Source organism: Phragmites australis, chromosome 24 (genome assembly GCF_958298935.1).
Source record: "Phragmites australis chromosome 24, lpPhrAust1.1, whole genome shotgun sequence".
NCBI lineage: Eukaryota > Viridiplantae > Streptophyta > Magnoliopsida > Poales > Poaceae > Phragmites > Phragmites australis.
In genome coordinates this window covers 18,754,943-18,771,353 of record NC_084944.1, presented here as the reverse complement: position 1 = coordinate 18,771,353, position 16,411 = coordinate 18,754,943, and the positions used below count along the sequence as shown (strand labels likewise).

Genomic DNA, 16,411 nt, shown 5'->3' with positions numbered 1-16,411 from the left:
GCATGTGCCTGAGCTTCAGCACACTTTGCAGACTCGTCAGCCAACTTCAAGAGCTCTTTGACCTTTTGGATCCTTCTAGTAGCTAACTTGCCAACCAGATCTGTATTCTTGACGTCTCGTTTAAAGGAGATGATGATTGACTCATCGGAGATGTCTGAGATCGCGTTGCGCCTATCGCTGAACCTCCGGATGAAGTCTCGAAGAGATTCATCTTTGCCTTAGTTCAGTTGATGAAGATCGTTCTCCATTCCTGAGCTCTCGAACGTGCCCTGGAAGTTGGCGATGAACTTAGCCTTCAGCTCGGCCCATGATTGGATCGAGTTAGGAGGCAAGTTCAACAACCAGGACTGTATTGGCCCATCTAGCGTGGTTAGCAGATAGTTGGCCATCACCTTGTTATCACCGCCCACCGCTTGAATAACAGTGGTATAGATCTGCAATCACTCATTGGGATTGAGCTTTCTGTCATATTTTTGGATCGGACCCGCTTTGAACTTCTCGGGCCACCGTATCGACCGAAGCTTAGGCGTGAAGGCTTTGCAACCCCCATCAAACTCTTCAGGAGGCGGAGGAGGAGGACTGTCACGCTTGTTCCTTTGAACAAAGGAGTCACGTCAATCGCCTTGTCCTAGAGATCTACCCTCAGTATAGCGTCGGTCGTCTTCACAGCGTTCCTCGCAATGGTTGTCTATCACTCTCCGTAGATTATGCGGATCATGAGGGATGCGGTTTCTCAGGTCTTCCTAGTTTATGTGCCTATGAATAAGGCAGTTATAGCCTAGCCTGCAAGACTACGCTCGACCCTAACTGTCCGAGCTTCCCATATGCAATTCCTCGACTTGGGGATTTCTGCATCTGTGGCTCCTCGAACGGGTGCCTTGCCGACTCGGGTGCCTAGAACTGCTTGGGTTGTTTACTCAAGCAGCCTGGATCTGAGCCACATCGAGTAAAATCTTCACTTCATTGAGCATCAGGGTTAAAGGATTCACCGAGCGTCCTGGACGTTGGCCTCTGGAGTACTGAAGACACCACTACCGAGGCTTGGCTATGGCTAAGTCGATGAAGCCTCGTGACAGTTGTCCTGAGACGATTCGTTCTTTGATCTTGGGACCTGTGCTAGTGGAGGGGTACCCACCTAAAGTCGTCGTTGAAGACCAGAGGGCACCTGACCTCTTGCGGTTTGTCGATGATCAGTAATATTAGGAGCTAACTGGGCACCAGCCACAGACGTTCCTAGTGGTATATCTCCTACGATGCCAGTATCGTGGGTGGCGGCTATCGCTGCTGGGTCTGTGGGAATCCTAGCGCCATTGTTCTTTGCGGTGTCTTGATCTACCGCCATAGGGTCATCAAGTGGTGTTCTGACTCCTCAAGCCATGAACACGAATCAATCTGTTCGGTGCCTCTAGCTGTCGACCGAGTTGTTGTTGCCACTCTCCTGATCCTCGTCCTCGTTGTCGGTGTCCATACACTGGAGAACATTAGGCTCCTTGGGATCCCAATCAAGATGTCTCACCTCACAGTATGCATCCAATAGGCTGGACTCGAGAATACCAGTGCAGATCAGTCCACCTTGATTGTCCCAGTGGAAAACCATAGCTCCGAAGAGGATACAGATCCGGCAAGAGGTGATGAGTAGATGGCTTCCGCCAACTCAAAGTGGTTGTAGAAACCGTCGTTAGAGAAACCAGCGCGGATGTGAACTCGAGACATTATCAATCCTGAAAAATAGAAGAAGATCCCTATCTATCGCGCCAACTGTCGAAAATTAGTTCTTGACAATATATCCGTAATGGACCGAGGTACCTTCGAGATTAAGGATTAAACACGAATCAAGAAACGCGATTTAGACCGATTCGGGCATTCAGTTAGAGTAATATCTTACGTCCTGTATGGATGGTTATATGTATATATTCTCTCTGAGTATAAGCAATATGTCTAGACCTATTACAAGGAATATATTAGATATAAGCTAAACTAAGGATGATGTCATGAGTATTTCCTATGGTCTTGGTACTTGTGTCGAGTTGCATATGCTTCTCTCTGTATCTTATTCAGTCGTAGTCGATAGGAAATCATTCATCTTATATACCATGACAAAGTAGATAAATTCAACTTAGATACTAGTTATTCTCGAATTAGACAATCAATTGAGACCTTCCTAGTACACATTTTCTAGGTGTATCAGTATTGTAAATTTGATTTTATAGTATCCAAAGTTGATATATATATATATGCATAGTATATCTTGTTTGGTATACTTTTATACGTATATATCTTACAGTTATATATTCAACACTATTAATATCATCTAGTTATATATTCAACACTATTAATATCATCTAGCGACGTCAGGTGTGCCCTAATAGCAATAGGGTCCCCTCTCGAACCCAAGATTGGGAAGCAAAAAGGCAAGAGTAGGGCACATTTCTGTGAGGTGTATATATAGCTGTCTGCCATAGTACTATTTTCTTTCCCAAGGAAAACCAACCTGCTCCTCGATTCCAAGACCACATACGTACGCAGAATTGGAGCCTTGCCTCAAGCACTACAATATCTGCTGCGTGAGTTGCCGATGTGTCCCGCCTGGCAAATCCAAGCGCCCTTATATTTGAATGAATAATGCTTGGAAGCCAGCATGTAACACTGTGCTTCATATCTGGCTTCCTCTACTCCATCACTCCATTACCACATCACTGTAAATATGCTATGTCCAATTTTGTTAAAACGAAACAAAATAGTTTACACGTTTGCCATACAAAACTTCAACAGAAAATAGGGCGAGGGCAACAGTACTGCTCCCCCCGCAATCTGATTACACAAACATCTTATTCCAGAAAAGAACAGACAGTCACAGGCGTAAAAAAAATCCATATCTCACGCAAACACCAGAGCCCAAGCATGACTCAACAAGTAGACATGCTTCTGCATCCTTCCGCCGACATGCATCCTCAACAAGCACTAAGCAGCTGAAATTAAAATATAGAAAGCATCAACAGAGTAAAATCATCATTAGCATTTACAAAAAGAAAACCACTATACTAAAAACAAATAAAGCTGTGGGTTTACAAATCTTACTGCCGCCCTCAAGTTTCATTCATGCGTTCACCTGCTTGCTGATACTGGTAGGCACCTTCCTCGTATGCCTCCCCTTCCTCAGGGCCATCAGGTTCAGCATTGTTTGGTTGCCCCTGATAGTTGGTTTCCATCTTACCGTACGAGTCAACACGATAGTACTCACGCTCATGCCGCTTTGAGCGCTCACTTTCATGCCCACGTCCATCTTGATCATAACCATAGGGGTCGTGACCTTTGTGTTGCTCATATTGGCTATAGCCATAATCCTGCCCATAATGTAACAAACTTTTGTCATGTTTTGGCCCACCATTGGCATAGTCAGCTTCCCTATCATGCACGTGACCACGGTCCCGTTCACGACTGGCGCGCTCATAATCTTTGTCACGGTCCTTGCCCCTCTCACGATGGCGATCATGAGAACGATCACGGTCCTTCTCTCTATCATAGTCCCGACCACGATCCCTGTCCCTATCTTTGTCACGACGATCACGGTCGCGGTCACGCCCATGGTCTCTTTCCCGGTCCTTTCCTCGCTCCCTGTCCCGAGGCCGATCACGATCTCTATGGTGGTGCTTCTCTTCTCTTGAATCACGATCACGTGTACGGTCGTGTGAGCGTTCACGGGTTCTCTCATCACGATCTCTTTCACGTACACTTTCACGAGACTTCTCCCGATCCCTGAAGCCAAAAGTAATTTGACAAAGATGCATAACATGAGCACCAAAATAAGATACCAATGCAACCATCTAATTTAATTGACATGGCTTACCTATCAGCACGACGATCATCCCTCCTAGGCTCCTCTGATATGGGACGCACAGCAAGCTGTTGCTCCCTGATAATCAGAAACTGCAACTGTAAGACAATAATAACCAGATATCCTAGTCCCATCATTAAAACAAAAATCACAACAGTACCCCAAAAACACAACATTCCGTGTCAAACATTGAGATGTGAATGCATCGCATGATATGAAATCCCCTTTTCATCAGTACTAAAGAAAAGCACAAAAGACAAAAAGGAACAGAGAAATACAGAATAAAAAAATATGTCCAGTAACATATAAGCACTAGTGATCAACTAAACCAATGCCTCATTAAAGATAAAAAGCCAACAACATTGTACAAATGATCAAGTGAGAAAAATTGAAAGTACCTAGCGGAATCCTTCTTGTCAGCATTCTCACCACCAATCCTGCTTGATCCAAGTCCACCACCCAATCTCCTGGGATGCCAATTTGGAACAGTTCTACCACGCTCCACATCAACTACTACCCTCTTGCCATCCACTTTTCTCCCATCTGCCTGCTTGTAAGCATCTGGTGAAAACCCAAATTAGCAGAGAGAATGTAAGATGTTAGGAGAATCAAACAAGCCTACGTGGGACATTTGCCAGAAGAAATTTACTTTTCATGTCCCGAGTGTGCATAAATTCGATGAATGCATATCCTCTAGGTTTACTAGTCTCCTTGTCAGTTACAAGCCGCACCTGCCAAGATTAAAGATAGTAATTAAGAAATTTTCAAAAAGCCCTCTGAACTTGAGAAGATGATGTATTTCAAAAATCCTCTAGGTTTGTTTATTTTTAGTATATTCTATGTTGCACGACAGAGGCATAAAGCCTAAAACAGCCGTGCTAACCTTGCATATGTAGAGCTTCCACACGAGGAGTGAAATCCAGCACAGATCAACACAGTTGGAGGAAAAAGCAATGTCTGGCCACTTGGCATTTTGTTGGGAAAAACATTGCATTTCCCCTTACCAGGGAACTTACTAAAGGAAAAGGGTATACGGAATACTAAATACTATACCAAGTTACCCTCTCCATTGCGCATATTTTGTTCAACCTTCGGGATCAAGACGAAAAGATAGCAACAGACATTACAGAAATTAAGGTGATAAACACAAGTGAGTGATGTATACCCCCTTACACACAAATTGGATGAATCTTCAACTCTAGGAGTTGAGAGATGCCATTAGCATATTGCATTGTTGTCCTCCACAAGAAGCAGAACTTGGAAGCAGCACAAGCTTTAATAGCCCATTGAAAGCAACTATAAACACTATACTCACCAGCGGACCTACCCGATTAAGCCCAGACTGTAGAAATACCTGCCTGCAGATAAGCTGCTTTTAAAAAAATATAAAGTGATATATGCTTACTCGTGTAATTGTCAGGGTTCTTCAAGCTTGTCTGCCCCATTTAATCAATATGGTAGATGCAATTTTGTGGAATGGGAAAACAACTCTACCTTGAGCTGCCTTTGGCAGAAGCAAGGTGTTTGCTCTCTTCCACATAAATATTTCTCGACAAGAAAGACTTATACAAGAAGACAGAACATCTAGGCTGCACATAGGTGCAACCGTAGTTACCTGTTTGTGCATATTTGTTTTAAAAACTCTTCATGCCTTTAATTGGTTGTACCAACCATGCACAAATTATGCTGGCTTACCAAAGATTCAGAGCAAACGAGAAAATGAACTAACAGCAGAATATATTTATGCCTGAACACTACATTACTCCACCACTAAGTGCATCGGTCCCATCTAATTCCCAGAAGGTTTAACGATGGCTTACAAAGAAAGATTGTGTGAACCTTCCAAACAGAGGCATATATATACAAGTTCAAAGGATGATCAGATATTTTCAGAGATAGTTGATATTTCCTTTATTTAACACAAACGAACTAACAAGTCACTCCCTCCATTCTTTGCTTATTTAATATTTTAGTACCTACGGTCAATCTCTCAAAACTTTGACATCAATGTGATTAAAACTGTCGAGAAGACTTGTTGGTAAAAGTACTTTCAATATATTATAATTTAATTTATTTCTAGTAACAGGAAATTAAAGAAAGTAATGATCAAAGTCAAATCTCAGAAAATAAAATTGAAAAATTGATAGCATCGGATAAAAAAGATCAGGGGAAGTATTTAAGAGCAAACAGTAAGTATGTGCTCCCACAGATGAAACAGATAAACATATTGTCAGCTTCACAAGGTAGAATTCAACTAAAGTCTCAGCGTTTACCAAAGAATGACAGAAAACGCACAAAAAGTGTTGCCAGATTTTTCTTTGAAAAATAGAACACTTGCAAGCAAATTTCAGAAAACAACTAATACATGAACTGCAACTTTTATAAATCCTTGTTGTGGGAAGCCCTGAGTTCTGTGTTTGTGGGGCAACGGGATACTGATAAGAAACACTCATGTCAAGATAGGCCTAGTTAGAGGAACTCGCGAGAATCTATACACTAGTTGTGATGCAAGTTTTTTTTTTCATTCGAGTTTTCACCAATGATGATGGTTTGCCAATTAAAATAATTGAAAAACCTTACCAAAGTGCAATAACTTGACCTGCACTGGAATTTACCACATGTACTTACCCTTTTAATAGGACCATAAGCTTCAAACTCCCGTTTAATCTTATGCTCAGGCGTCTCATAATTCTGCACAAGATGGTTAAGACAATACATTAAGTTACAAAATAACTTACCAACTATCTTATTTCCATGTGAATCATGAACGCCTAAATGGTGCAGAAAAACAACTTACAAGTCTTGCAACAAAGAGTGTTTTGTACGGATCTCCAGTGGCATTGGGGTCACTTTGCGGGTCATCTACATAGAAACAAAGTAAAATCAGAATAATTATGTTAATATATCCATCATCTAAAAGGAAGGGAGCAGCAGTGTGGCTCAAAAAGGAACTTACATTTCTGAATTTCTTCAGCAACCTTAGCTGCACCTTGCTCAAGCTTATTCATGCGAATCCTAGCCTTCTTTTCAGACTGTATAGAGAACATATAGTACTGAAGTATGAGATAGAATGGCAAATGGATACAATGACGATAAAATATGCACCAACAAAGCAGTTATTAATCCTGAAAACACTAGCTGCATACTCAATGTACGATTAACAGGGCCAGAATTAGTGCAGAATATTTGTTTTATCTGTAGAATAATTTAGGGCCAGGAGTTACTCGGTTGAAAGAAGGGCAACAATGGCTTTGCAAAGTGGAAGACATGATAACATCGCTCAAACAGTTTCAAGTATAATTAATCCACTGGAAACTACTCAAGTTGTGCATACTCTTGTAGCGCAAGCAATTATGGGTCATATCTATAACACCCTAAAAGTCATGTGCTTGATACATGCAGGTTTTGTATGAAATTGTTTTAAAGGACAGATTTGCAAAGTTCAAGGAACAGATATGCACTTTCAGCAACAATTCGTTAGGTATGGTTTTCCAGCATCTATGTTAACCAGATAAATTCTTTTTCAAACAAAACGAAACAACCACTATTTCAGTTGCACTAAATACCAAGTACACCACCTTAGAAACCTAATTGTAACACCCGATTTAGAGGAAATCCTACTAACATAGTTGCAACCATATCTTTAGCATACACAGCAGTATAGGAGGCCAGGGCACTTAAGCACACCGAATAAGGATACCCCAACGCTGAAGACAGGCACATGGAAACAAAAATTTCAGCACAAATTCCAAGAGCAGTAACCAAAGGAGCGTACCCTTGTCTCGCACTTGGGCACCGGCGGGGAGTACTCCGGGTCCCCGGGCTCGGCGAAGTGCGACACAAATTGTGCCATCCCTGCAACCAAATCAGCAGCCACAACATCCATCAGTCGGTCAGCCAGCGTGCCCTTCGAAACATCTACTCGCAAACCAAAAGAAAGAAAAATCCCGAATACCCGCACTCACCAGTGTACGCTGGGCACTTGCGCTTCTCGAGCGGCGGCTTGTACTCGAGCGGCGGTCGCGGCTCGAAGAGCTTGAGCAGGTTCGGCGTGAGCCCCGTCGGGTGGATCTGCCCCATCTGCGATACCAAAGCTCGGATCGGAAACGAATCAGACGACATAGCTAGGGTTAGGGTTTAGCGGGGAGAGGGAAGGAACGCTAGCTTACGAGCTTGAGCTGCTGGACGTTGGGGCGCTGGCCCTGGCCCCTGGGGCGGGAATCCTGATTGGGCCCCCGCGGCGCGCCGTGGCCGTAGTCGCTCATCTCGGCGGCGGCGGGAGAGAGAGAGAGGCGATGTCGAGAGGGAGAGGCACCCTTCCCTTGTTGAGGTGGAGACGGCCAAGGGGAGGAGAGGAGCCTATAGCTAGGTCAAGACCAAGTGCGGGGCCCACGCGTCAGCGTCCGACCCCTGCTGCGACCGTCACTGGCCAGATGGACCCACCAGCCGTGACTTTGTTGTCAGGAGATCCGACGGCTTGGACCGATTCGATGACATCCGACGGCTGCCTTTTGTTTTAGCAAACTCTGAAAGCAGAGGCATTGGTCTCAATGGTTTACTTGCACTTGCAGTCATCATTCCAAAAGAAAGAAAGATAAAAAAACAACATTTCAACAACAACAAAAATAAAAGATTACAGAGGCACAAGAATAATCGACGAGCATGCACTGCAAGACGGCGTACGATTTACGAGTCACAAACAATGCGGAGAGAGAAGAGGCAGCATCAGTCTGCGTACTTTCTTCCTGACAATGCAGAAAAGGAGGATTGCATGGCACAGCCACGGGGCTGATTGATCTCAAGAAATAAAAGACCATGGGGCTGATTCCTGCACAGAATTGGAAGGAGAGAGGGAGACAGGATTTTTACGGTGACCTCTTGATGAAGACAAACGGAGGCTGGTAGATTTTAAGATTTCATCGCAACAGCGATTGAACATTGTTCTAGCATGTGCCCAGGCAACAATCAGTAACCAATTAGACATTCTTGTAAGGCAGCAAATTTGGACAACACTAGCAGATTGGCGCGCTTATGTCGCGTCTGTTTTTTTTCATAGAATATGACAAAAGAAGATTAAAAAATTAGGTTCCTCAATTTTGAGCATCTAAATATTTATTTATAAATTTATTAATATTAAACATATTCATTTCATTATAGGGAAAAAATATTATTATTATGCATACACATAATTTTAATATGTAGACGACAGTAATACGTTATACCTTTCGCTATTTTTCTGAAATTTCCCAAAAATATATATTATATATGTAAATATATGGATACATATATACATATATACACGTGTATGTATAAATATATATACATATATGTAGCCATATCTGTATAAGTGTATATACATGTAGACATATGTAGTATCCATATAAACAGTAGCTATCAGTGTATATACATGTGTACATATGTAGGACCCATATGTAGGACCACAACAATATTGCCAAAGTTCTCAAGGTCAAGTACCAAGGTCTTAGCATTACACCGTTCCACCAGCAGCTACTAGAAGCATCACCAGATATCATCCGCCGACTCTGAATCACCATCCGTATGATACTTCTGAAGGGAAGGGGGAAAATGGTACTGGCCATAATCATCATCACTCTCTTTAAATGATCTCTAAATATTTCCAAATAACTAACGATGGATCACAAAGGGATCATCTTCTTCATCCCCTGAATCTAGCTCATCAGTCTGATATGATCCTAGGATAATATGGTATGATCCGAGGAACATTAGGGAGGATAAACACCACCGAATGGTAGTCGAACGGTGTCGGCTGCTAGGAGAGAAAGATTGAACTATAAATTAGAGAACTTAAAATATTAGGAAGACTTAGATTAATTATTATTTTACTTCATTCTAATGATGTGTCGATGGCCCCTTAATATAGGCACGTCATGACTCTAACAAACCAAACTAAATTCTATCTCTAATTGATAATAAATCTAATCTTACCCCTAACAAATCTGATCTAATATTATCTTTAAATGATATCTAATTTTTCAAATAACTAACTATGACTTGCATGTGACAACTCCCCCCCCCCCCTCCTTTGACACAGCTCGTCCTCAAGCTAGGGTGGATACCATGGTTGAAGTCCAAGGAGGCCCTTTGTTGATGAAAAAGCTCGACGACAACGCCCCGATCCCTTCCACAATGCTTGCGCTTGATCCTCCGAAAAGAGCAGTGCCTTATCCCCATCTTGAGGATGGGACAACAACTCCACCATCTGGAAGAGGAGCATTGGCTGCTCTCTTGGTTGAGGAAGGGATAAAGATGTTGTTTCTCATGCTGTTGCAGCCACATTGGGCATAGCCATGGCACCCACAGATAGCACCACTGCAAATCGGGACAACACGACGGTGGCACGGTTCAGGGATTAGCACATGACCCTAACCTTCCTACCACCCTTCGTGGATATTACCACCCAGTGCAACACCACATCCATCACAAGTAGAGCAAACGAGTCCGCTTCTCCACGCAGTAGCACCGTCGTCATAGGACGTCAGTCTTCAAAGCTACCACGCCGAGGCCACTTGAAGAGGCAACAATGTTCGTGCCGGACAAAGGTGCAACAATAGCAATGACGATGTTGGGACACGAGCGCCTCTGCCACAACCACAGAAGGTTGAGGCAACGCTGCAATACTCTTTACTGGCAGGGACAACACCACCATAGCGGGTTGACATCGCTTCTCTAGGTTTACCACACGCTCACGCATCTCGATGAGTTGCTCATGGAAAGACACAATGGCACGATCCTTGTTCGTGAATGTTGCCATCAGTTGAGCGAGTTGCTCTGTGATGGCCGCAAGTTGCTCTTCAATCTTTGCGTGCATCTTGATGCACAAGACCAAAGTCTTTGATACTAGATGTTATGATCCTAAAATCATTAGGGGGGATAAATACTAGGGTAGAGATTTGACTATAGATTGAGGAAACTTAAAATATTGGGGAAACTTAGATTAATTCTTCTTTGCTTCATTCCAATGATGTGTTGTTTGCCCTTTTATATAGGCAGGTCACGACTAATCAAATAAAATTTTATCTCTAATTGATAACAAATCTAATCTTACCTTCTAAATGACTCCTAACAAATCTAATCTAATCTAATCTTTAAATACTATCTAATCTTTCTAAATAACTAGATGGTTCCATGAATCCACCATAAACGTGCAACAATGCCACTCTCAGGCCCTCTCATGCTTCTCCCTTAATTCAGCCACCCAGTTCATCTCCTTCTCAAAGAGAGGCCCGCTCAACTCCTTTTGACTAGATCCACATTGTGCAAGGACCTCAAGCATATGACCCCTCAAAGTTTCTATTGTCTATGACGCTGGGCGGTAGGCCGTTAGCTTGCTGTTTCTTTTGCTTCTCTAACAATGCAACATCTGGCTCTGTAAAATCTGGGCACGTGCCTTTCTTTAACAACCTCCTCGAGCGTCTTTCGAAACATGTCCAGCGTGGTTTGTACCATCCACAGCTTCTTCCTCTTGGCAGGTTGGTGATTTTTTGTCTAACATTTTTCCTTGTAGCTGGCACAAGAGATGAACTTTGGGTCAGTACTCCATTGAGTAAATCTTGTGCAAGGCAAATCAATGAATTTAGTATCTAGAAAGCATTCATCTACAAATAGATTAAATCTTGTGAGTACAAATAGATTAATCTAGTTGCTAAGATGCATCCATCTATAAAATAGATTAAATCTTGTGCATAGAAAAATTAATCTGGTTGCTAAGAAGTATCCATCCATGAATAGAGTAAATCTTAGTGATTGGCACTACAGCAGAGACAAAGGCATGGCAAGAGCATAGCTTGGCCACAGGAGCTCAACTTAGTGGGTAATGTTATTACATTTTTCTCATATATAACAATGTGGGCAGCCACCTTATTATAAATAAAAGTATAGATGTATTCTTTACCAATATGGGTTGTCTGTATAACCAATTAACAAGAACAAATTTCTAAACCGTGGGAAAAAAAAGGTGAGTTTGGCCATGGTTCCATTGTAAACTCAAAATTTTCACTATTATTTGTGGTCACCTGATAGAAGGCGCACTTGAGGGCGTGTGAGTGTGTGGTGTGAGTGTTTCCATCATCCTTGTAATCGAAAAGAAAAATCAATCATATGAGCTGCTCATAGTTGCAACAAAATCTCAAATTTGCACCATGTTAACTAGCTAGAGTGTATTTTGTGTCCAGGAGTTCCGACGTCCCCATTAGAGAATTCAATATGTTGCAATAATTAAAAAATTGTCAAAAGATCATGTATGTAATACTCATGAAGTTTTTCTTGGACCATAAGGAGGGACTTTTATGGGTATTTTTAATTTCAAGGTAGGGGAGTACCAAGCCCTAACTAGAAACTCACTGTAGCTAATTTCTCAGAGAGGTACTTATAAATTGGTGCGCCTTGGGTTCGAGCCCGAGTGGCCATCCCCTCTACTGGAGTTACAAACCAACCGAGCTGCTGCTTAGTTTGCAGTACTCATGAATTTGAGTAAATATATAAAATTCAACTTCAAATTCATCCTAGATATCAAGGAACAAAATAGACAAGCAATCAATCTAGCATTGTTCATTATGTGCTAACAGTACCACTTGTCTTTTTTTAATCTTCATATCAAAGATGAATTTGAAATTAAGTTTTTTTAGATTTACTTAACTTTATGCATACTACCTACATGATTTTTTTATGAAATTATTTTGCAACATTGCAACATGTTGGATTATTGCATTTTTGCTAATAGGGGCGCACAAAACCCCTGGTCACCAACGAATTCCCTAACTTAAAATTGGCCATTAGGATGTGAAATGCAACATATCCTTGTCCCACTGTTTTTTCCTTCTTTCAAATTTACCGAAGAGGTTTCTTAAATTTTGAGAAGGGTTTTACAATCTGACATTGACGACCAACACCTAGGAGGTCCTCGGGGACAAACCTGATAGTTATTTGCTAAGAGATTTAATTACATGCATAGACAACCACGACAGCTGAAACAGCAAAGAATCATGCAAAATAAGTCACAACTTGCCCACCAACAAAACTCTGTTTCAAGGTTGTAGAAACGAAGAAATGCTTACAGGTGCTATGCTATAAACAAAGATGTCTCAGTTTGACAATTTCATGAAACAAATGAACGATAACAATGAAAAGGAATAGCCTTGCGAGTTTAGTCAACTTCAACACTTTCCATTCTTTTTCTCGGTATTACATAAGAGATCTGCGTAAATTTTGACAAGAGTTCAACAATCTAACATCCAGGAGTAGCACCTGGGAGAGCCTTTCGGATGAACCTAAGAGCTAGTTTGCTAAGAGATTTACAAGTGGAGACAACGGCAACTGAAACGGGGAGAACGCAAGAAGTTACAAACCGACAAATGACTGAAACTCCAATTCAAAGTGAGCCTGTATCAGCTACTATTTTCTTCTTTGGTTGTAACCAATGGGCATATAGTATGCTGAAAAAATGGCATCGCTTAATGCGGAAACAAAGAAATGCTTATAGGAGCTATACTAAAAACAAGGTTGACTTGATTGACAATTTCATCAAACAAATGAAAGATATCAGTGAAAGAGAGAACCTAGGAAACAATCAGGCAGACCTAACGCAAAACTAAGTAGCATAGTAGTACCACAATAGCATTACAATTAAGCAAGGTTTCTCAAGGGCAACATAACCGGCAATCATCCACCAAAAGCAACACACTACCATAATAATAGAGTTCTCAAAGCTAATTAGACATCATACTAACGTGAAATCCTATTAGTACCAACTATCATCATCCAAGTCAAAGGTCTTTTAGAAAATCAACCAAGTCAAAAGGATCGAGCATATGGTCCTCATTGCCACTTGGTCCAACACTCTCATCACTAGGAGTGGGCGGATCCTACTGGCCATAATCATCTTCAATATCTCCATCATTAACCACAAAAGATTCATTGCCTTCTTCAGTGTCTGAATCTGTCTCATCAGCTAACATTGATGTGGAATTTTCATGTTCAGAATTCATCATCTCACAGTGGGATCTCCTAAGACAATAATGGTCCTCAAGTGTATATGATCCATAGGTGACTTCTTCAATAAGTTGCCATGCAAGGTCATCCCTATTATAAAGTTCAGCATACATGCCAACCAATGTTACCTGGACTCACGAGTCTGAAATGTCTTTGCTGCATCAACAAGTATCTAACATGCCGTGGCCATGTCCAAGCATGAGGAGAGGAGGAGGAGAAGGAGACGACGATGGCGGGGGCGAGGGGGAGGAGGTAGCGACGGCTGCGGTTGGGGCTGGGGGAGAGGGTGGTGGCTGTTAGGGTGAGGGGGAGGAGAGGGCGATGGCTGCTGGAGCAAGGGAGAGGAGGAGGAGGAGGCGGCGAAGGGGGAGGAGAGGCGGAGGAGCGGTAGTAGGGGAGGAGAGGCTGAGGCGACTGGAGAGAGGAGGCAGAGGTAGCAGGGACGAGGAGGTGATGACTGGTAGGGAGGCAGCGGGGGCGACATGTGGTGGATTGGTGGGGAGAGGAGGTGGATGGTGGGAGGAGGGTTAGAGAAAGAAAGTGGGCTGGATGGGCTGGTTTGGTGTAGCCCTATTTTCTTTTTTTCTTTTATTTCCATCTTATCTTTTCTCTATTTTTTTATTTTTAAAATTAAATAATGATATATATTAGAAGAATCCTCGAATTATATTTTCTAGAGTTTGCCGAATCGGACACCCGCACCCGTGTCCCGGTAACACTGATGCCAACCCAATCATATTCAAACTCACAGTCTTCTAGGATCAATGGGTCAAAATTGCTTCCTTCTAAACGCTTCCTTTCAGACCTATCTGCCATCATTCGGCTGTATGGAATGTAAGCATAATCCTCTAATCTCTTGCACTCTGACTGGTTTATATATGTGGTATTGATTTAAAAAGTACAGACAAAAACAAAGGTTGCAAATAAACTGCTCTTCCTACTGGGATAAAGCATCATATACTTGTGTTTATGATGGTACTTGGTTACTTACACACTCAAACATAGCCCAATTGCGATCATAGCCAGACGCTAAGCAAAAAAGACCAATGATACACCATGCAAGTTTTGGAGCTCTCTAGCACACCCACCATAGGCACTCCACCAATCATCTAAAATGTAAGACCACCAATTTTATAAAAGCTTACAAGGAAAAGAAAACTTGAAGTTGGATAGAGATAGAAGTCATACCAATTTTAAAAAAGCTTAAAAGGCATGGAAAGGTTGAAATTGAATACAGATAGAAGTTTACTTACATGGACTTTTTCTCTTCCATTGCAGGGTTGGTAAATTCTTTCCAAAGCTACATCCAACGCTCTCATATTGATCAGCTAGGTCACTTACCTTGGCAATTAAATTGTCATCATCAGCAATCATTTTCTCAATCACATCGTTGAACATCACCCGTAGTCTGGAAGCATATGCATGATCGGTTTCTTTGATTCAGAAACAATGCAGCTCCATATAGTTTTTGCTCCATTTGGTTTTCCCAATGTTGCTCAATGATATCCATTACATTCTTGAGTATTGAAGGATTTCTTGCAAAAGAGTCACTGATTTTCTTCTTAGCAAGATCTAGACCTGCAAAAACCTCCAGTATTACTGGCCTCTCAACACCATAGACTATCATCAATAGAACAAGAAGTGGTTCTGATGCTTTTATGCAATCTTCTACTCCATTCCAAAATGTGGTTAACAAGACAATTTCATTGACAACCTAAACAACTTTATTCCTACCAATGCCCTCGATCTTGTCCTCTATCAAGTCTGCCAAATCTTCATCATCAGATAGATATGAGGCATCAGCAAAGCCCAAGAAGAAAATCCCCTCCACATTACCGACCATGAAACTGAGTAAGTGAAGATTCCTCCAATAATTGGTCTAGGAATCCACTATGAGCATGCAGCTATGCCGCTCCCAGGCCCTCTCATGTTTCTCCCTCAGTTCAGCCACCCACTTCATCTACTTCTCAAAGAGAGGCCACCTCAACTCTTCTTAGCTAGGACTTACAAAGTCAGGTCCATACTGTGCAATGGCCTTGACCATGAGCTCAAAAATCCTGTAGTTGATAACACTGAGAGGCAGGCCGTTCTCATGCAAGAAATTGGCCCAAAGCTTGGTCAGCTTCACATGCTATTTCTTTTTCTTCTCCAACAGCTCAACATCGGCCTCAACAAATCCAGGAGCGTGCCTTTCCCGAACAACCTCCTCGAGCGTCTTTAGGAACATATCCAGTGTAGTTTGTATCATTCATGGTTTCTTCCTCTTGACAGGTGTAGCTCGAAAGCAATGAGTGGAGGCCTTGGTTGGTGGTTCTTGGTCCAACATTTTTCCTTTTAGCTAGCTGGTGCAAGAGATGAACAAAAATTGGGTAAGTGCTCCATATGTAGAGTAAATCTTGTGAACAGAGAAAATCATTTAGTTGCTAAAAAGCATCCATCCATAAGTAGAGTAAATCTTCTGCTCAGAGAAATTACTTTAGTTGGTAAAATGTAATCAACTACTGATCTAGCTCTTAATGAGTTGTGTGGGTATTGTGCCTATGAGAA

The 16,411-nt window shown here is 42.0% G+C and overlaps 1 protein-coding gene across 4 annotated transcripts; it reads right to left on the bottom strand.

Moving 5' to 3' along the window:
• Positions 1–2,693: 2,693 nt before the first annotated feature.
• Positions 2,694–8,163, bottom strand: LOC133907942 (U1 small nuclear ribonucleoprotein 70 kDa-like). 4 transcript variants are annotated; one of them, XM_062350073.1, is made up of 11 exons: positions 8,005–8,163; positions 7,801–7,915; positions 7,611–7,690; positions 6,792–6,867; positions 6,633–6,697; positions 6,464–6,526; positions 4,485–4,566; positions 4,234–4,396; positions 3,848–3,913; positions 3,079–3,756; positions 2,694–2,969 (listed from the first exon to the last, which is right to left on the bottom strand). In XM_062350073.1, the coding sequence occupies exons 1-10, from the start codon at positions 8,098–8,100 to the stop codon at positions 3,087–3,089; spliced, it is 1,476 nt and encodes a 491-aa protein (XP_062206057.1). In that variant the 5' UTR covers positions 8,101–8,163; the 3' UTR covers positions 2,694–2,969; positions 3,079–3,086. The 4 variants fall into 4 exon arrangements, with proteins under 4 accessions (XP_062206057.1, XP_062206056.1, XP_062206055.1 ...); XM_062350072.1 differs by having other exon boundaries at positions 3,070–3,763; positions 3,849–3,913; XM_062350071.1 differs by having other exon boundaries at positions 3,079–3,763; positions 3,849–3,913.
• Positions 8,164–16,411: the final 8,248 nt, after the last annotated feature.